General features: G+C 33.3%; 4 protein-coding genes across 4 annotated transcripts; 1 reads left to right on the forward strand and 3 right to left on the reverse strand.

The window, feature by feature from the left end:
- The first annotated feature begins 1,395 nt into the window (after positions 1-1,395).
- Positions 1,396-2,134, forward strand: LOC108904241. The gene is made up of 2 exons (XM_018706712.1): positions 1,396-1,517; positions 1,789-2,134. Exons 1-2 carry the CDS (start codon positions 1,446-1,448, stop codon positions 2,059-2,061), a joined length of 345 nt encoding a protein of 114 aa, XP_018562228.1. The 5' UTR covers positions 1,396-1,445; the 3' UTR covers positions 2,062-2,134.
- A 7,516-nt stretch (positions 2,135-9,650) lies between these two features.
- On the reverse strand, positions 9,651-10,371 carry LOC108904246. The gene is made up of 2 exons (XM_018706718.2): positions 10,200-10,371; positions 9,651-9,916 (listed from the first exon to the last, which is right to left on the reverse strand). The coding sequence occupies exons 1-2, from the start codon at positions 10,323-10,325 to the stop codon at positions 9,656-9,658; spliced, it is 387 nt and encodes a 128-aa protein (XP_018562234.1). The 5' UTR covers positions 10,326-10,371; the 3' UTR covers positions 9,651-9,655.
- A 2,624-nt stretch (positions 10,372-12,995) lies between these two features.
- LOC108904233 (putative uncharacterized protein DDB_G0271606) lies at positions 12,996-14,589 on the reverse strand. The gene is made up of 3 exons (XM_018706699.1): positions 13,812-14,589; positions 13,203-13,720; positions 12,996-13,120 (listed from the first exon to the last, which is right to left on the reverse strand). The coding sequence occupies exons 1-3, from the start codon at positions 14,570-14,572 to the stop codon at positions 13,074-13,076; spliced, it is 1,326 nt and encodes a 441-aa protein (XP_018562215.1). The 5' UTR covers positions 14,573-14,589; the 3' UTR covers positions 12,996-13,073.
- Positions 14,590-20,014: 5,425 nt separating this feature from the next.
- LOC108904231 (adenylate cyclase, terminal-differentiation specific) lies at positions 20,015-21,542 on the reverse strand. Its single transcript, XM_018706697.2, has 3 exons — positions 20,682-21,542; positions 20,232-20,557; positions 20,015-20,141 (listed from the first exon to the last, which is right to left on the reverse strand). The coding sequence occupies exons 1-3, from the start codon at positions 21,524-21,526 to the stop codon at positions 20,098-20,100; spliced, it is 1,215 nt and encodes a 404-aa protein (XP_018562213.1). The 5' UTR covers positions 21,527-21,542; the 3' UTR covers positions 20,015-20,097.

Below are 21,542 nucleotides of genomic sequence, written 5' to 3' on the forward strand. Positions count from 1 at the left end.
TTTTTGTGCTTATTTTTGTTGTACACGTTTTACTTTTCAAGATTTCACTACCTAAAAATGCCAGAAATTTCACCATTTCTCGGCCAGGGATATGGCCACCTTAATTTTTTTGAACACCTTGTGTCACAAATATGAGCACTACCAATGGCATCCATAATATGCAACACTTGTGTCAATAATTATTTTACCTATCTAAAGAAATCAACAATAAGAGAGCAGTACCCATCTAAGGATACACAACCTGTATGATGCAGTTTTTTTAAACATAGGTGTTAATATCGTACCATATTGGAAGTCGACGCACAAATCTAAAAACATTAATTTCAAGTTTTTGAATTTTCCCATTCCAAGGTGATATAAAATAAATAATTAATTAGGTAAATTCATAATTTTAATTCTAATTTGATTTATTTTATTTAGCATTTAAGGCAAATGTGATTTCCAAACAGAAGATAAGTTCCATATCTCTTTAATTACATAATTGAAAGCATTAAATTTATTTAGCAGTTATTATTTGGCAACAAAGCCACCGCTTGAACTGCCGCCTATTACCAAGTAGAAGAGTTACCACGCTAAATTTCATTGATGGAAGCCGGCTAACAAAAGCCTGCTTCCATTTCGGGTAGCAAATTTCCAGCATTTAAGAAGCAGTCTGTGGCGATAAACTATATTGTCTGTGGTATAGGTACTAAGTTCTTCTGATTTTTATCTTCTAATGGTTGAAAATTTTTTTTTACTTATTCCAAAGAATATTTCATATATTAGATATTTATATTTTTTAAATATAATATAATAATATTGAATTAGCAAACATGGTAGGTAGCTTCAACAATCTTTTATATTCTAAATTGGAACATAAGTCCAACTTTTCCTCTTTCGTCTGGAAAAAAAACGTTTTTTTTGGCACTCAACTTTTCCGGAAATGTTTTCTATTAAATCTATTGTGAAAAAGGAACTTTGATTCCCAGTTCTCACTATAAACGATTATGTATTGTTCATATCAAAATTAAACCTTTTTTATAATATACTAGTAGCTGTGTAGGTATCACTCAAAACATAGTATTACGTACCTTTAGGTATCTTTACAAAAATACATTTTTTTATTTGTCACAAAGCTAAAAGTTCATTCTTAAGTCAAGCATAAAGACAAGTTAAAATATTTTTATTATATTTGAAATATAAAAAAGTTATTTCAACATCAACATGGACACTTTTTTTCGATAGTACGGTATTATCTTCAAAGGTACTTACAAATCTTATAACAAGAAAATACAATTATCGTTATTTATTTATTTAATCAATAATACAATATACTTCGTCGATAATGATCACCGGAACCCTTTTATTTATAACAGAAATCAGATAAAGTTTGTATATATAAACTGACAATGTTTAGATTTTATTTAAACTGAGAGTAAAACTTGCATAGAAAAAATATAGCGACAATGAAATTCACTCAGATTTACCTGTTTTTCGTACTTTGTGCGATTTTGGCCTATGTGATTGCTGAAAAAACTGTAAGTATCTTTTAACAGTATGAGTTACGTATAATCTAAAGTTATTGATTTGTGACAAAACAAATCCGTTTGGTGCAAGGCTTGGTTTAACTAATTTTTTTTTTTTCAGTAACTAAAATGATATAATTTTAATTCAGATTTACCTTAACAGCATACTAAAAATAAAATTCTGAATTATCTGTCTTATTTTTATTATAACAATGTCACAACCATTCAGTTATCTTTTTCAGTGTCTAGTCTAATTTAAAACCAATTGTTAAATATTTTTTAGTTTTCCATAGAGTCCAGTAACGCGCCAAATCTGCAGTACGACGTGGATGCCATCGAATGTTTGAGAGAAGCGTACGTCCTCTACCCCGAAAATATGGATGACAGAAATGAGGCTGTTGCAAAGCTATTCAACAACAAACATTCCAATAAGAAGGGCTGGAACATCGCAGAGGGCTGTATTTCTTCTTATAATCCTGCCGCAACCATTTCCATAAAAATACTGATAGAAGATAGTGATGACGGAACCCGAAGCATATTGAAAATATACGACTGATTATCATCATCAATAATAATTGTTAGGCTAAGACAAATTACATACATAAAATATAGACCTTACTGAAAAAATTGAAATTTTCTTTATTTTACGTTTTAAAAAATGTGCAGGTGAGTTCACCTATATACTTATTGTGTATATTTATAAGAGGATATACACTACTGAGGCGTATACAAAATGAACAAAAAGTATTCGCTTCGCTTCGTTGGGTCGGGCAGCTAATATCAACGGTCTAATGCTCATATTCTGCTATTGAATAATTTCAAACAGATTAAGTTAATGAAATACATTTCCATAATGTAAATCGTATTCAACTGCATGTATTATTTGGTGGACCGATCGGAGTGATTTTGGTGTCGTTGTGTCGGTTGGACCTTTCCACATCGAATAGAAATGGAAAATGGTGGACCTCTACGTTTTGGCGGTTTTTATAAGACTCTGTTCGAACTAAGATTTCCAAGGCATATACGATGGGGAATGAATTTGTGTGTAGGGGTAGGGCGGCAAACAGGGTATTTCTATTAAAACTTTAATTGGCACACTTTGTTGAGTGATACCTCATTTTAAAGCTTTTTCAATTCTGCTAACGACGTACTACTTTTTTAAATTTTTGTTTAGATGTAACAATAAAATCATCACTTAAAGAATAAGACAAAATATCAATGAATGAAAGAATGTTATTTTATTAAGTATTCAAATCACTTTCCTTCCGCTTGCATACCTGATAAGCTTTCCAAATCACTGGATAGGACGCAGAGGTTCAATTGAGTGGTCTCCCAGATCGCCAGATCTAACACCCTTAGACTTTTTTCTATGGGGACACAAACTCGAAAATTTATGCAAAACGGCCAAACTCACTTAAGGAGTTTCGTTAGTGAATTGTTATTACAATACAACTTTGTAAAAAAAATCAAAATGGGTAGTTCGAAAATGATTTAAAAATACACTTCTACACGGCACTGGAAACTGGTTCACTGTAAAACCTGACCTTACACAAGGCGAAGTGTAATAAAAAACGGACAAAACTTGAAAGAATTTCGCAAGGAAAGAAATAATTAAAATTTTATACCACCTATTTGATATCAGCAAATTCAACTGCTTTTGTCGCTATTGTTATTATTAATTATTGAAATTAATTTGTGGTTTTACTTAATAAAATAATAGCTGATATTACAACAACTGTTCAAAATTTAGTCCACCGACATGTAAACACATTTGGACCCGTCTTACACAGTTTCTACGAACTAACACAAATGTTGTCTTGCTTCACCATAACTCAAATGCTTCACCATAAATTAAAACGATATCCATCAACACCGAAATGCTATACACGTAAGCCATTTTTGACACTAACTACTAAAAAACTATTGTAAATACTATCGCAATAACGTTAATACTAATTGTAAAATCGGATTTCAGTATTTGGAGTTGCTGGGACCACGTGGCTTTCCACGCGCATTGCGTAGAGCGCACAACCCAGCTATGTAATAGTGGAAAGTACTACAACTTCAATAATTTTTTTCTCAAAAATTATAAAGATTTTACAAAAAAATTTTACGATATTGACTATTTTTCATGCCGCATCTTTTCCCAAATTTTTTTGGATAAGTTGGGAATCACCCTGTATACAGGGTGGTAGTTCTTACCGTTTTATCGTATTTGAGCTATAAGGCCATTCTTTATTATTGGCAAAATTGATAAACCTTTTCTCTCTTTACACTAGATGTTAAAAGATTGACGTATTCTATACCTACACTTTATTGAAGTACATGCCACAGTGTTGGTATAAATATAAAAGTAAATTCATTTATACCATTGATATTACAAGTTTGTTTGGTGGAGAATACTGTAAATTTTTTATCAAGCATAATTTTGTAATCTCCGCCAATTGTTAATCAAAAATTTGCTGAAAGTGGAATTACAAGTATTTCTCAAAAACTGAAAAAAATGTGATAGAGAAAAGTTGTTTGTTTTCTAATAATTTCATACTTGTGTACTTATTTACAGCCCATTAGTAATAAATACGCTTTACATTTTTGTATTTAATTAAAACATTTTCACCTTAAAAGACATCTATAAAATTATTTATTTTTACTACTGACATCATCTAAATGCATTGTTGTAATTAATCGTAGTAGGTATAGATATTATTAGGTATACGGAAAACTAAAAGTAATGTACATAAATAAAAATACAAGTAATAATTCAAAGATTTATTATTATTTCAACAATTTTTCCTTGGTACTTTTCGCAAAATTTTGCCCTTTTTAGATTGAAAGAGTCCCAAGTAAAATGTGGAAAAAGTTCTCTATGTAGCAGCTGTTTTTTTTTCTAATTGATTAAACTTTGTCAAAGGTGAAAACAATAATCTAGGATATTTCTCTGATTTATTGCATTATTTCAGAATGTAAACATATCAGGTATGTGTTTTTCTATTAATTATTTAAATATTTCAATTTTAGATTTTATTTTGAATAATTATTCCAACAGTGAAATTTCGTCGATTGTATGGTTGCTATGGGTACGGTGAAAGAAAGTTTTATAAAATTATATCCTAATAAGCACTATTTTTATTTCTCTAAAATATCTTCTAAATTAAGCATTTTTTTATAATTTAACAGGTAAGTATACCATTTTTGTGTAATTTATATGTGTGTATTTGTTTATTACAAAAGAAACTGTAAAATTATGAAACTAAAATTAATGCAAAAAAATCCTGTACGATATAGATTAACTAAAAATTGGTTATTAAAAAAATTGAAAAGTCAACTTAGAACGCCAATAACTTTTTCTGATAACTTTTTTATTTGAACAAAAATAGATAAATCCTTTCTGTTTGTTCTCCAGAACCCGCCATGTTGTTACAGTATTATTTTTAAAAGAATAAATTTTTGCAAATTTCTAGTAATATATTGGATCTTTGTTATCGTATTGAATAAATGTTTTTTTCTCGATAAAGAGGTTTTTTTAGGAATTGTATTGTTAGGAAACATATCGAAATATAATTGATTTTATCGCAATCTTAATAGTTTTCGAGTGTTTGGTAAATCTAAAGAAATATACGAGTAATAAAGAAATCGTATCGGCTCAGCGTACTTCCCCAAAACTCAATGAACTCCTTTTTATAAAAAACAAAAATAACGATTTCAATGGTTTTTAACTATTTTACAAAGTATAAATAATGATTTCATGGTTTTATTATATTTTTTTTTGTCAACTCATATTTGCGAAAACTACAATTTTTACGACGCTCAATAGTTTTAAAAATGTCTGATATTCTGCTATGAATCGTTTTTTTGTGACTTATTTTGTTCAATTGTGTTTCTGAGAGCAATATCAAAAAATATTTCAATATACTGATCTTGCCTTTTTTTAAATTATCTCGATCTTTTTTTATTACGGAATGTTGAAAAAACATTTACATCAAACAAAAAAATGTTTAACTATTTAATCATTAAGTGGGTAGACAAAAGTAAACAAAAAAACATCACTTGACAACGATTACTACAAATAAAATTGTAATCTTATGTTTAAATTAAAGTAAACACTTCTAATATCAAAACAGTTTTTAAGCAACTCTGCAACTCTCTAATGACATAAATGGTGCTGATTATTAATATACAGAATGTCTACTTCCAAATATATGCTAATTTTTAATATACAGAGTATTTACTATCAAATATATGCCAAGAAAATATGTGCTTTTTAAGTATTTCAAATAATTTGTTTGTGCAAAATATTGCCGGAGTTCCTCTGTACTTGATTTTGGGATAATTGATTTTTCAAAAATTATACAAGGTACCTATTAAAAAAAATGTAATTCAAGCTATTAACTATAGATTCCTTTGGTGAAAATAATGGGACTTTTCTTATATCACTTTTCATTTAGTGTCAAAATTACTGTAAACAAATATTTTTATTAATAACTCGTCGTTTTCTTAACAGCTAGAGTTAAATTACCTACGAAAGTAAGTACGAGAAAACAAACGTAAAAAATTATAAGGTTCAAAATCTAAGCTCGAATGGTATTTGGTAAGACAATTTCATGAATATAATAATGCTAAAATTTGAGTAAACTTTATTTAAAAGTACAGAAACAAAAGACAACAATCGCGTATAATAAACAGAATATATTTTTTTAAAGTGAACAATTATTAAAAACGCAATTATTGTAAATAATTTGCCCTGTTGACGTTGACTCTATTAATGATTCTCTTGTGGATGCTGATTGTATGGCTGTTTTTGAATGAGCTGTTGACATTGACGTTATTCAAAAGTTTATTTCGAAGATTTGTTACGAAGATTTAAGCGATAATCGTTGACGAGTTATAAAGGTTTTATAGAACTTACTGAATAATGTCCACTTATCTTATTGTTCATTAATACCTGCTGCAATTTTTTTAACAGAAATTTTCGTCCACTTAAGAATTTCGTTGATTCCTTATAGGCCAATCCATAGAGCATTAAATCAGTGATTTTGTGACAAAAATACTAAACGAACTTTGCTATCATGTAAAAGACAGTCTGTAGAGTGTAAAAAAATAGTGTAAAATATTTAAGGAGGTAATACTATGAACCAAAAGAAGCAGAAAAGTCTCAATAAACATGGGTCCGCTAAGTAACGGTTGCAGAGATATGGAATGTTTTATGTTTTTTAGCCCCTTTTTTTATTTTGCAAAAACGTTGTGTATTTTCTTATAATAGTTGGTTGATGTTTAGTGAAATAAACAGTACGTATTTGACAGTTGTTCTCAGTGCACAAGTTTTCTTTCGCTATGGCTGGTTACTCTAACGCAGAATTAACAGACATGCATTTCATGTATGGTCGTGCTAATGGGAACGCCACCGAAGCGCGACGTCTTTATGTTGACGCTTATCCAAATCGCCAGATTCCTTCACAACGCATGTTTGGAAGAATTCACCAAAGATTGCGTGATACCGGTTCCTTGAGCAAACAGTGCCATTTATCCGGAAGACCAAGGTCGGTATCCACTCCTAGAGCAGAAGAAGAAATTCTAGCACTGGTAGAGCAGAATCCAGGTACGAGTGTGCGGAGAATATCAGCCGAGGTAGGAATTAGTGGTCCTCTTGTTTGGAGAATCCTTCACGAGCAACTGCTTTATCCATACCATGTGCAACGAGTACAGGCCTTAAATCCAATAAATGATCATCAAGCACGTTTGGTTTTTTGCCGCTGGTTTCTACGTCATGATGCTGAAGACCCTCGTTTTCTTGCAAACATTCTTTTTACTGATGAGGCCGGGTTCACAAGAAATGGAGTGTTTAATTTTCACAATACGCATATTTGGGCCGACGAAAATCCTCATGCTCTAATAGAATCTGGACATCAGGCACGTTTTTCATTAAACATTTGGATGGGTATTGTAGGTGACAGGTTTCTAGGTCCTGTTGTTTTACCAAACCGATTAACAGGCGCTGCTTACCTCAACTTTCTGCAGAACACACTGTATGAGTTTTTGGAAGACATTCCTTTGAATCAGAGGCAACAAATGTGGTTCCAGCATGATGGTGCTCCAGCTCATTTTTCCATGGCCGTTAGAGAGCATTTACACCAAACTTTTCCACATAGATGGGTAGGAAGGGCCGGACCTGTTTTATGGCCTCCAAGATCGCCTGATCTGAACCCTCTAGATTTCTTTGTTTGGGGATATTTGAAGACATTAGTGTATGGTACTCCTGTAAATAGCCTGGAAGAGCTGCAGCTACGGATTAATCAAAAGTGTCAAGAAATCCAAACCAAGGAGGGTGTTTTCGAAAGAGTTCGAATATCGTTGAGACGAAGATGTCGTGCCTGCTTGGAAATGGACGGAGGGCACTTTGAACATCTTCTGTAACTTTGTTTTTTGTTTGTTAAAAGCTTCCTTTGTCGGTTTATTCCTAATAAAATAAAATGTTTGAAAAACGAATAGTGGTCCATATCTCCGCAACCGTTACTTTGCGGACCCATGTTTATTAAGACTTTTCTGCTTATTTTGGTTCATACTATTACCTCCTGAAATATTTTACACTCTTTTTTTAACACCCTGTATGCATTAATATCCTTGCCACATCGTCAAACAGTGTGTCCAAATCAAAATTTCTTTCTTTACAAAATATTCTAAATTGGTTCCAAATTGAAGATTGGCTTTTTTGCGAATTCTTAGGGATACAATTTTGAATTTCATTTTCTATTTCTTCTTCACAGTTATTGCCAAATCGAGACATGTCGATAAATTTTTGATTTATCCGCTTTTTTTTATTCAGTTGCATTTCTCTTCCTTCCTATTTAACTGATAGTAAACCACGATTTTGGCATTCGTAAATGGGATTTTTTATATATGAGTGGAATTGTCGCTATAATTTCGTCTGGGGTCCAAGAGAAAAATTTCCAGATATTTTTTTCGTTGCCATTTTAGAGCGTTTTGAAATAAAAATGATTGACTATATAAGGGTGTTTGAAGTAGCAAAAATGGTACCAGTGAATGTAAAGCCAAAAAGAAGAGGATTGAAGTAAAAATACCTTATATGAAAGTTGCACCCCTGAGGCGATATACCCTCTCAAAGGAGGACATTGAAATTCACATTTTAATTAGATGCGTCATCGTTCTCTAAAGGGGTAAATGCGAAAGTTTCTAAAAATAAAGTAGGTGGATGTCATAACAAATAAATTGTTATTTATCATATTAATAAATTGACACTTTCTGTCAACCAATAATTGACCAATTGATAAATTTATTATCAGAATAATTATGGCAAATAATATTTATACCAATGACGAATATGTCGACATGCTCCAAGTGTTTTTCGAATCCAGAAAAAATAGTAACACTGCAGTAAGATTATACAACCAAAGATATCCAAACCGACCGATTCCTCATAGACAAACATTGGCCTCGGTGGAAAGAAGGCTTCGCGAAACTGGTAAAATTTAGCTCAATCGTGAGGGTGCCGGAAGAAGGCGTAATGTAATGTCCGAACTGTTGAAACTGAGGAAGCTATACTGGAACATCTAGAACAAGACTGTGGTACAAGCACAGGACAGGTGTCCAGGCAACTGAAAGTTTCTCACAGACTTGTGTGGAATATAACTAGTGGAAATCTTTTATACCCTTTTCACCATCAACCCGTGCAAGAATTGAATGACCCTGAATTACCTAACCACATGGATTTTTGTCAATGGTACATTAATATTTCCAGGCATGACTTAAATTTCCTAATGAATATACTTTTCACCGATGAAGCAAATTTTCTTAGAGTAGGTGCAGTAAACCTTCATAATGTTCATTCGTGGTCGGAAGAAAATACTCATGAAATATTTGTTTCAAGATGTCAACATAATTTCAGTTTAAACGTTTGGACGGAAATTGTAAGAAATACTCTAGTAGGTCATTTTATTCTTCCACACTTTTTTGTAACACCGTTTATATCCATATGTATAAACGCATTTTTACAAAAATCAAATATCTCCAATTAAAATTTCAGATTTCATAGGATTTAGGAATGTACCTATTTTAAATAAAATCTCAATTACAACTACTTTTATAACATAATTTATTAATCTTACTGAAAAATATTGCAAAAATAAAAGATACTCTTAGTCATAAAGAGTAATAAAAAATGTATCTGCCCCCTCTGTAACTTTGATAACTATGATAATTTTGGCCTTTGGAATATACAGGGAGGAACATCCAGCATTCACGTTCCAATTTCCAGAATGTTGTAGCTTGTAAAGCTTCGCGAAATCCTCTACGACAATATCGAAGCTAGTAGGATTAATAACGTAAGCTTCAGTAAGACACTTGATAGCGTCCCACTCGTACTGGGGGTCTTCTACGTTGCTGCTTTCGATAGAAAACTGAAAAATAAAAGAAACAAATAATACGAATTGTACAAAACATCTGTTTGAAACAATATTATATGAATTTTAAACAGTTACAGAAACTATAGGCTTTTTTTCGCGACTGAATATTGGTGAATATCTGACTTGTAGTTACTATTTCTATCTCTTTCAATCTTAATTGTCATATGGTAGTTTAAATCTCTTCTTTCACTCATACTACACATACTACAACATACGACTTCACTCGCGAAAAAAAGCCTTATTTATTATTAACGTACTAAAAATTAAACTTACTCACCGATCGATCTGAACTCGGATTTTCGGTTGATAGTGTATCATCTGTAGTAAGGTCGTCAGCAGCAATAAACTGTACTTGAGCATAAGCTATTAAAGCGACCAAAAATGCGATACGGATAGATGCCATAGTTGCGGTTACTCTCAAATTCTACTTCTGAATATTCTGGTGTCAATCTGGGACTCTTATTAAATACACCCGCCTACAGGGCGTATCTCAAAATTTCCTAGACGATGAAAAACACCGCTAAGTTGTTCCTTTGTTAGATAACGGCGTACAAATATCGATTTAGATAATCAACAAAGTGATTTCATTCAATATCTCTGGAGAGATCTATAAAAATAATAAAAAAGTACTTCTTAGAACATCAATTAGCTAATTTTAGTGTTTGTTTACGTACCTACTTGAAATGTTAACAAAAACAAAATACGTTGCCATCTTAATTATTCACCAAAAAAATTGGCTTCGGGCAATAAGGATATTCATATCCATTTGGTCTTCTGTCTAGAAAAAAATAGTAAGGGCAAATAAATATATCAAAAAACATTGCACGTCGCAGTTCGAAAATATAAATCACTTTCCTAAACCAAAACCATAATTTTAGGAAATTATCTTTTGATTTGAAAGAAATATACCTAATATCAACGAAGCTTAAAGTTTTTTTTCTACAATAAAATACTTGATACACTGTCGCTTTTTTTTTGAGTTTTTGGAATGTTCGATGATACACACACCTCCGCCACTGGTAAGTTTCTAAAACTGGTAATTTTTAGTTTCATACCTACTGCCATGCTAAATATGCACACATAATTTAGTTAAATTACTTCAAGCGGTTTAGAAATTAAAAATTAAAAATTGATTTTTTTTTAATTTTTGACATGAGGTAGCTGGGCAATGGCTGTCTAATAACATATACAGGGTGATTAATTAACAATGGGAAAATCGAAAGCTGAAGATACCACACGTGAAATGGTGACCATTGGCGCAAACATGCCTTATCCGAAAGTTGATAGTTTCGGAAATACAGGGTGTTGAAAGTTAAAATTGTAAATCGTTTTTTTGCGATTATGTATTCTGAAAATATGTAGGTTAGGAACTCGAAAATTTGTGAAACTATATTTTTTTAGGCGACGAATAAGATGCGTGTTGTAATTTCAGCATTGCTCGTAGAGGGCGCCACTTTCGACCAATTTTACCGAAAATTTAGTTAATAACTTTTAATTACGTATTTCATTTATTTTATTGTTAATTGTTGTAATAACACGAAGAAACACTTGGTTTGTTTCGCTTTTAATTTCTCACATTATCAAAACATAGTGTTCGTTAAATCGATTTTTCTCGAAAATGGATCGAGATACCGAAATGAGACAAGAGTACATAATTAATGGCAAAATGATAGCTCTTTTAGGTTTTGAATCAAGTTTCATGTTAAAAATACAGGGTAAAAAGTTATTAACTAAATTTTCGGTAAAATTGGTCGTAAGTGGCGCCCTCTATGAGCAATGCTGAAATTACATCACGCATCTTATTCGTCGCCTAAAAAAATATAGTTTCACAAATTTTCAAGTTCCTAACCTACATATTTTCAGAATAATCGCAAAAAAACGATTTAAAATTTTAACTTCCAACCCCTGTATTTCCGAAACTATTAACTTTCGGATAAGGCATGTTTGCGCCAATGGTCACCATTTCAAGTGTAGTATCTTCAGCTCTCGACTTTCCCATTGTTAATGAATCACCCTGTATAACAAAAAACCCTTATTTTTGCCACAGAATATGCCCCTGGATTTATGACCTCTACCTAAGAAACATTCTGAAGGTAAAAACAACTGACTGAAAACTTCATTGATATCAAATTGGTCTTCATAATATTATCTCTTCATCAGATAAAACTTTTTAAAAAAATGACCTTTGTCTACAATACGATGAGGTTATTATAAAACACATTTTATATTTTATATTTTTTCATAATAAAGTATTTACAGATCTATTTTATATATTTATTTAATAGCGGAAAAGCATAAATATGCAATTGTTCCATGACAATCTTGACTTTATCCGTTGTTGTCAGTAAATAAATCAAAAATATTATGCAAACTGTCAAAGCAATTATATGAGATCTATAATCAAAAAAGGAGAGGATTCCAATAAGCTACAAATATACAGGGTGTTCATTTAAAAAAAAAAGACAAAAGTTTGATTTATATCCTCGAAATGTAGCAAGATTTCCTATAACTTTGATCTTCACTATTTTCTCCTAGATAGAAACTTAAAATATACAGGCTGTTACAAATTCGCTTCTCACTACAAGGATCTCGGAAATGGTAAGAGGTACGAAATAGTTTAAATGGGGGCACAGTTGCGTAATCAGTGGACCAACAATATGCCTCTAAAAAATCAAGGCTAACATGATTAGTTTTCGAAATATTTAAAAAAAAAACGAAATTTTTTAAATTCGTTTTTATTTAATTTCAGCCTTATTTGAGGTGATATTGAAAAAAAGAAGAACACTTTCTCAAGGCCACTCTTTGCCCTCTATGGAATGGCAAAATCAGTTTTTATATATAACCTTTCGTCTCTCCAGGACCATCATCAACCTCATTTTTTTAAATACGACTCTGGAAATTTGCGATGTTGCATCAATATGAATTAATTATTACAATTTTAATTTTACTATGTCAAATTAATTCTTAAAAATGCATATGAACAACCAAAACGCCAACTGAATATTATTCTTTAACAAATTTCAGTAAATTACATATATAATATTTCAATTTTTAAGGTAAAAAAAATTAAGTATCAATATAATCGTTTATTCATAAACTAAATACATAGTTGGTCATTCTCCATAAATCCAGTCTCGTTTGCTATATCCTCTTAGAAAACCAATGGAGCATACTGACGCTGAAATCCTTGGCCATAAACTGAAATATCAGGTTTTTATTAATTTATAAACCATAAGCAAAAAAGTGTAATAAAATTAATTGGGTCTTATATGAAACTCACCTCCATATTGTCCCCTTTGAGAATAGACACCAGGTTGCTGTTGCCAAAAACTACCTTGTTGTCCTCTATTTTGAATGGAAGCTCTCGCACCGTTCAAAAGATTTCTAAGAGCATTGTACTGTTGCTGCTGCTTCAACTGTTGCTCTAGCTGTTGTTGTTGCTGTTGTTGTTGCTGTTGCTGCTGTTGTTGCTTCTGCTGCAGTTGTTGTTGCAACTGCTGCTGTTGTTGCTGTTGCTGCAATTGTTGCTGCTGCTGCAGTTGTTGTTGCTGCTGTTGTTGCAGCTGTTGTTGCTGTTGTTCCTGCTGCTGCTGTTCCTGTTGTAGCCTCTGCTGTTGATTCAATATCTGCTCTTGTTCCTGTTGGACCTGTTGCTGCAATTGTTCGATGTACTGCTGCTGGTTCTGCTGTTGCTGCTGTTGCTGTTGTTGTTGCAATTGTCGCTGGAGAAGTTGTTGCTGTTGCTGCTGCTGCTGTAACTGCTGTTGCTGAATTTGATCCTGTTGGGCCAAAATTTCCCTGAAGAAATAATAATATAATGTTAATAAGTAAAATATATTTTAACTAAGGAAACGGCAATGCATTAAAGACCTAATTGTTAGATATATACCTTTCTTCTTCTGCAATTTGAGAGAGCTGTTCAGAAACCGATTGTCCAATCTGTTGATTGTTCTGCCCAGCATTTTGTTGCCTGTTGCCACTTAAAATGTCAGCGATGAGTGTACCCCAAGGCCTTCCAACTCCTGCACCTCTTCCAATGCGTTGCTGTCCATAGGCACCCTGATTTTCAATTGCTCTGATGTTGGCACTAACTTGAGATCCTGGAAGACGTTGGCTTAGCTGCTGCTGTTGTTGCAGTACTTGTTGAACCTGCTGTTGTTGCTGAATCAGTTGCTGAATTTGCTGAGCTTGCCTCAATTCTTGCAGAGCTTCTTGTGCAGCTTGGTTTTGGAACGGATTTGTACCAAAACGTACCTGAGCCCTTTGTCTTTCCTGGTTCTGAGCTTGATTCAAATTTTGAAGAGCCTCAAAAACATTATTGCTGAGTTGTCCAGCTTGGACCGCAACTCTAACGTCGCCGAGGAGTTGCTGATAAGAGTCCTGGTTCACGTCTCCCTGGTACTGGGCAAGAATTCTTGCGAGAGCATCCGTTTGAGGAGGCTGGTACCAGATATTTTTATTATACCTTTCATATCCAACAGCAGCAATATTGTTCTGCTGAGGACCTCTGGAGATGGTGATTTTTCTACCATCGGCAGCAGTTACGGAGATGGATCCATCCTGGTTGACTTCAACATTTCCTCCGGACCCGGAACCGTATGGGTAGGAGTAGCAGAAGGCTACGAAGGTGAGCAGAACGATACACTTCATCTTTAGCACAGCCGACTGAGTGTATTTTCTGCAAAGAAAGGCGATCTTTTATATGCGATTTTATCATTGTTTGTCTATAAAAGTTCATGAGTTTCTATGTTAAGTCGCCCCCAGGAGCGAATTTATATGTCTATATGGGATAAAGTTGATAACCCACGCTAACGATAAAGTAAATCATTAAATTAATTATAGTAGTGTATCCGATTTAAACTTATTATTCTGAACAATAATGATCCTTTAACTTTTTTATACAGCTTTTAATAATAATTCTTAACTATGATTTAATAAAAGCTATACAGAGTGAATTTATCCAAAAACAAATTATGCGAAGAACAACTGATTTTTAAAAATACCATAATGAGGGGTATAAATAAAAAAGGTCGCTGAATTTTTTTTAATATAAATATATTTTATTTGTTATTTTATGTTGTAGACAATTAAATTACATACAATTTAAGTTATCTAATAACTTATATTTCATATTTCACCAGTTTGTTATCCGTAAAATAAAGGTCGAACGCGGAAAAATCAGTTTTGAAAAATTGGGCATTATTGCAAAAAGCGACGAAATTTATGGAAAAGACGGTCAATCGAATGACCAACATGTGTACTAAAGGCTGATTTGATTGACCGTGAAATTGTTGCTACAGGTAATTGTTAATTAATTTCGTTCGTTTTTCTTGCAAGTAATTGTTTAATTACTAAACCTTAATAATTGTAGAAGTTAACATCGTAAATATAGGTTCCAATTGATCCAAATAGACGTATCGAAAAGAAATATTTAAGTTACAGACTGTCAAATATATTATTTTCAAGCGAATTTCGTTTATTTAACGACAGAACTATGAATATTATGGTAATTTTTTTTGGACTCGCTGTCGTTCGCTTCCCCCACCCGTCCGCCGCGCCACGGCTCGCCGAAAATCAAGCGACCCACTGACTTTGACAATTTTTCTTATGCACTTAACATACTTCCACAAATAAAATATTTTTATCTGGGAAAGTACTCGGGTTGCCGGTTATGACAGCATTTTTTTTTTGCCGCTACCAACCTAATTTGATTAACAATAGGCCGTCAACTTTGACAGTCTGTAACTTCGTTGTTTTTCAACGAATCTTGAGGATTTATTTTTAACTTAAAGCTCTTTTCATAAGTTTTCCGAATATGTAATCATATATAACTATATCACGCTCGTGCGTCGAAGGCTAAAAAATAAAAAAACTTTCCAGGTTGCAAATTTGAAATTAAAAAAAAAATGAAAGATTTCAATGCATTATCATTATGAAATCAGTGTGATTGTGGAAGATGCTCGGGATCGTCCAAACTATTAATTAGTTAATTTGTTTATAAAGCCATAACTTGTAAACTATTCAACTTACCGATTCCAGATTTCGTGTGAGTTATTAGACAGTGATAAGGAATGAGATACCATTCGATACGAATGCGATACCAAAACGGAAAAAAGTTATAAGCGAAAAACGTGAATTTACGTAAAAATTATACAATTAACCACCCTGTAAACAATCTTCCCCCCATTTTTATGATTGTGGAAACTAATATGTTATTGTACATAATATTTAGCATGTATAGTGATAAATTTCCCAGCTCTTTTTCCTGGCCTATAATGCATAATTTTCGAGGACTTTCATTTCCGCGTTCGGCCTTTATTTTACAGTTAACAAATTGGTAAAAATATGACTTTAGGTATCTTAACGAATTTTCCGAAAGGTCGTCGATTTTCATGAACAATAAAAAAAGTTAAAAAACATGTAATTTTGCAAATGTATGCAACTTAGCATCGCTTCTTTCGAGTTTTTTGATATTATCATTCTATACAGGGTGTCCGGAAATACCATTCGAATAATTCTAGGGGTGATTCTACATGTTAAACTATGAAGAAAAGTTCATATGAACATAGGTCCGCAAATGCGTCATAAGGTTGCTATGGCGATTCAAAGATTGCACCGGGATATCGGTTTTATTTTATATCTCTGGAACCGTTTCAGATAGCCATCTGAATTTTGGCATATGAATTGCCTTTAATAGTAGGTACTTTTCAGTGTTTTTACTAAATTATTATTTTAATCAGGGGCGTACCGACAGGGGAGGCCTCGATTTAATTTGTTCACATTTTTATTAAACGTCATATTTTTGCAGTTTTCTTTAGAAATTCTGATTCCGCGGTATAAATGACATAAAAAAGGTATTCTTGTAGAAAACCTGTCAGGCTAGCCGTTTTCGAGAAAATACTCTCCAAAGAAAATAGTGCATGCATGGTCGCCCAATAATAAAAATTTCTACATCAAAGTAGGCTTATGTCGGTGCTAAGTTGAAAATGGAAAAAGGTCAAATTACTGTAGTTACGGTAAACGAATTTGACATAAGGTTTAAAAATAAAGTTTATTCGATTATTATTGTGTTAATAACAGTGTAATTGAAAAAAATCATTGTTCTCGTCTTTCAAAAAATGCCGGAATACTCTTTTGCTGAAATGGCCGACATGCACTTCATGTATGGCAAAGCAAACGGTTGTGCTTTGGAAGCTCGGAGGTTGTACCAAGAAACTTTTCCAAATCGCCAGCTTCCTTCTGATAAACTGTTCAGCAGTTTACATCAGAGATTAAGAGAAACTGGTAATTTTACGCCAAATAAGAGAGATTGTGGACGAAACCGTACTACCCGAACGGCGCAGACAGAGGAAATTGTTCTACAACAGATTGAAGCTAATCCAGGTAGTAGCACCAGAAGAATTTCAGTACAAACGAATATTCCCAAAAGTGTTGTATGGGAAATTTTACACGAGGAACTTTTGTATCCATACCATTTGCAAAGAATTCAAGCGCTAAAACCTCGGGATTTTTTGCCTAGAGTGGAGTTTTGTCAGTGGATGCAGATGAAATGCCATCAGGACCGTCATTTCCTCGATAAAGTCTTGTTTACAGACGAGGCAGGATTTACGCGTGAAGGAGTGGTAAATTTTCATAACAATCATATTTGGTCAGATGAAAATCCTCACGCGATTTTCGAAGCTCGATTCCAAGATAAGTTTTCCATTAATGTTTGGGCAGGTATTATAGGAAATAGGTTACTAGGACCATATGTTATGCCGCATCGTTTAGATGGGCCCGCATACTTACATTTTCTACAAAACACTTTACCAGTTTTGCTCGAAGATTTGCCTTATGGATTAAGATTAGAAACATTTTTTATGCACGATGGGGCTCCAGCCCACTTCAGTTTATTAGTTCGACAATATCTAAATCAGACTTATCCAGATCGGTGGATTGGACGAGGTGGACCCGTAGCTTGGCCTCCCCGTTCGCCGGATCTTAATCCGTTAGACTATTTTCTATGGGGTTATTTAAAACACTTAGTTTATTCAGTGCCTGTTGACAGTGTACAACAACTGGAACAAAGAGTCATTCATTGTTGCCAAGAAATACGGAATATGCAAGGTGTTTTTCAACGAGTTAAACGTTCAATGAGAAATCGTTTAGCCAGTTGCATTGAAATGAATGGACATCACTTCCAACACTTGCTGTAACTAAAGAAGTAACATTCAGGTTTAATAATAAGTCACTAGTATTATTTGTTTCTGTATTGTTCCCTGTTTCTTTTTAATTATAAATCTGTTTTCCATTAAAATAATAATTTAGTAAAAACACTGAAAAGTACCTACTATTAAAGGCAATTCATATGCCAAAATTCAGATGGCTATCTGAAACGGTTCCAGAGATATAAAATAAAACCTATATCCCGGTGCAATCTTTGAATTGAACCTATGTTCATATGAACTTTTCTTCATAGTTTAACATGTAGAATCACCCCTAGAATTATTCGAACGGTATTTCCGGACACCCTGTATACTTTTCGCCGTCATAAAGTGCAATAAAATGTCTTCTAATAATTTTTGTAGGTTGTCAGGGTTTATGGTCTAATTCGACTGGACTATAAATCCAAATACTACTTTTAGGAAAGATTTTGGATTATTAGACTAGTTTCTCCATGCAATTACAATATATCTTTCAGATGCCTATGTATTTGATGACATACTACTAATTTTTATTCGAAAGAATTAAAAAAGATAATTCATTTGAATTAGCTCAAAATGTTTAAGGTGAAATAATAGTTAGGTTTATCGAACCTGTACCGAGTTCTAGTGAAAATCAATGTGATGATGACATAATTTACATAAGTGACACCGATCACGAAAGTGTTGTGGAATCAAGTCCTCAAAATATTTGTTTATCTCAAAATTCTAGATATGGCAGAAAAATTATAAAACCTGATAGATTAGTTTATTCCTAGTTATAAGTTTTGTTAGATCTTACAATTAGTTATTAGTTATTTATATTGAATATATGCCACATTTAAGTAATATAGCAATTTTAAATAAAAAAGGGAGATGTCATGAATTAAGTTGATTTACTTATAATATTGAATAGTACAAAAAGTATCCTTGTAAGTTGTACTGAACTGAAAAAGGAATTCGAATAAATCTCAGTATCTCTCAGACAGTCGTTTGATTTATAACAGAGGTAATAATAATAAAAAATATATAATTAAAAAATATATATTTTAACGCATATTTTAGGTAATAATTTCCTAAACATTTAAAATTTTCCTTTTAAAAATTGAGACATTCTACATAATCATATACAGGCTGTTACAAATTCGCTTCTCACTACAGGAATCTCGGGAACGGTAAGAGGTACTAAGTAGCTTAAATGGGGGCAAAGTTGCGTAATCAGGGGGCCAACATTATGCATCTAAAAAATCAACGCTAACATGATTAGTTTTCGAAATATTTGAAAAAAACTAAAATTTTGGATTTCAGTTTTTGTTTCATTTCAGTCTTGTTTGAGGTGATATTTAAAAAATAAGAACACTGCCTCATGTCCACTTTTTGCCCTGTATCGAATGGCATAATCAATTTTTATATGTAACGGTTCGTCTCTCCAGGACCATCATCAACTTCATTTTTTTAAATACGACCCTAGAAATTTTATTACATTTTTTGCAAGCCTTCATGATTCCCAATACTGTACTGCCTCAACTCGAACCAGATTCAGACGTTTTGTCTCGAAAAATTCATCTTCAGTGTATTCGTTCCAAATTTATCTAAATTTTTTATTTAGATTTCTTTGTTTACAGAATTATCGTACACTCTAAGTGTCGTTAGACCCTGTGAAATCCATCTAGTTATTTAAACTATTACCACCACGCATTAAAATAAAAAATTATTAGAGTTTTATTCCCGTGTCCATAGTTATTTGTAGGCTTTTCGAGTGCTCAAAATTCAAACAAATTCCGATCAACGCTAAAAATAAGTCCAAGCAATGAGCATTATCTACTGATAGTATTCTAATTTACCACTATTGATTCACTATAAATCAGTTTAAAAATGGCCTTAAACAAATATAGATAAATAAAAGAGGAAATATATTTCATTATGATGTTTATTAATAAAAATGCATAAAATAGTCACTTTCGTCATAATTCCACCCTCAGTCGATTTATCCTTTTAGAAAACCAATGGGATGTTATGATGGAGTCCCTGACCAAAAACTGAAACAAATTGGTCAAAATTACCTACAATTCTAAAAATGTCAACCATTCAACATTTGCCTACAGTCTTAGAAAAAAGTTATTAATTACCATTTAGTCCTCCTTGAGAATAGACACCAGGTTGCTGTTGCCAGGAACCAGTTTGCTGGCCTACAGTCTGAATTAAAGGTTTAGTGCCAGATAGAAGGTTCATCCAAGTATTGTATTTTTGCTGTTCTTGTACTTGTTCCTGTTGTCCCAGTACGTGTTGTTGTTCCTTTTGTACTTGTTCCTGCAATTCCTGCACATATTGCTGCTGACCCTGTAGCTGTTGCTGCTGTTGCTGATGGTGGAACTGTTGGTGTAACATTTGCTGCTGTTGCTGTTGTTGTTGCATCTGTCCCTGGTGGATTTGATTCTGCTGATTCAAGATTTCTCTACGAAAAGAACAATTGCAACTGCTTTAATATTTTCTATTACATTTTCATTCATTCATTTCAGAATACTACTTGATATCAAAAACATAGATACACAATCAAGAATAACTAAATAAACTCATACCCTTCTACTTGAAGTAATTGGCCAGTTTGTCCAACAGGTCCAACCTGATATTGACCATATTGATGGGGGTTTTGCTGTTGTCCTCTGCCATACAAGATGTTGTTGATAAGGGTGTTCCAAGCGGAATTACCTCCAAAGCTTTGCTGTCCAAAAACGCCTTGGTGTCCAGAAATGGGTCCAACAGAGTATGGATAACCTATCTGAGGATTTTGGAGGAGTAGTTTTTCAACTATTTGTCCTTGTTGGCTTACTCCTACAGGTACAACGACTCCTTGAACATTACCAGTGGTCTGTCCATAAGGAACCTGCAGCCCCTGTTGGTTCCACTGGTTCTGAGCTTGCTGCTGAAGCAATTGCTGAACTTGCTGTGCCTGTTTCAACGCTTGCCACTGCTGTTGACCGACTTGTCCGCCAAAAACTTGACCTTGGATTTGTCCTACCTGGTTTAAGTTCTGGAGAGCCTCGTAGATAGCATTGCCGAGTTGTCCATCTTGAACAGCGGAGTCAACGTCACCAAGAAGTTGTTGGTAAGTGTTCTGGTTTATGTCTCCCTGGTACTGGGATAGGATTTGGGCAAGAGTATCAGGCTGGTGCTTTTGGTATCCAAAGTAATATTGATTGCCACTTACATCTGGGTCAGCAACAGAGACGACAACGTTTTGACCAATGCCTTTGGTGATGGTAATCATCTTCCCATTAGCGGTAGCTACGGTGATGGATCCATCCGCATTGACGTTGAAATTCTTGCCAGAGCCCATGCCATACCCATACCCCATACCGAAACCGGTACCGTAAGGGTAAGAGTAGCAGAGGGCTACGAGGGAGAGGAGGATAATGCACTTCATCTTCACAGCAGACTGA

This window comes from Anoplophora glabripennis, unplaced genomic scaffold (assembly GCF_000390285.2).
Source record: "Anoplophora glabripennis isolate ALB-LARVAE unplaced genomic scaffold, Agla_2.0 scaffold46, whole genome shotgun sequence".
Classification (NCBI taxonomy): domain Eukaryota; kingdom Metazoa; phylum Arthropoda; class Insecta; order Coleoptera; family Cerambycidae; genus Anoplophora; species Anoplophora glabripennis.

Coding starts and splice junctions, on each gene's coding strand:
- LOC108904231 (XM_018706697.2), bottom strand. CDS start 21,526: ATGAAGTGCATTATCCTCCTCTCCCTCGTAGCCCTCTGCTACTCTTAC. Junction 20,558..20,681: donor CAATTACTTCAAGTAGAAGG/GTATGAGTTTAT, acceptor TTCTTTTCGTAG/AGAAATCTTGAATCAGCAGA. Junction 20,142..20,231: donor TTCTCAAGGAGGACTAAATG/GTAATTAATAAC, acceptor AATTTGTTTCAG/TTTTTGGTCAGGGACTCCAT.
- LOC108904241 (XM_018706712.1), top strand. CDS start 1,446: ATGAAATTCACTCAGATTTACCTGTTTTTCGTACTTTGTGCGATTTTG. Junction 1,518..1,788: donor ATGTGATTGCTGAAAAAACT/GTAAGTATCTTT, acceptor AATATTTTTTAG/TTTTCCATAGAGTCCAGTAA.
- LOC108904233 (XM_018706699.1), bottom strand. CDS start 14,572: ATGAAGTGTATCGTTCTGCTCACCTTCGTAGCCTTCTGCTACTCCTAC. Junction 13,721..13,811: donor CAAATTGCAGAAGAAGAAAG/GTATATATCTAA, acceptor TTATTTCTTCAG/GGAAATTTTGGCCCAACAGG. Junction 13,121..13,202: donor TCAAAGGGGACAATATGGAG/GTGAGTTTCATA, acceptor CTGATATTTCAG/TTTATGGCCAAGGATTTCAG.
- LOC108904246 (XM_018706718.2), bottom strand. CDS start 10,325: ATGGCATCTATCCGTATCGCATTTTTGGTCGCTTTAATAGCTTATGCT. Junction 9,917..10,199: donor ATCCGAGTTCAGATCGATCG/GTGAGTAAGTTT, acceptor TTTATTTTTCAG/TTTTCTATCGAAAGCAGCAA.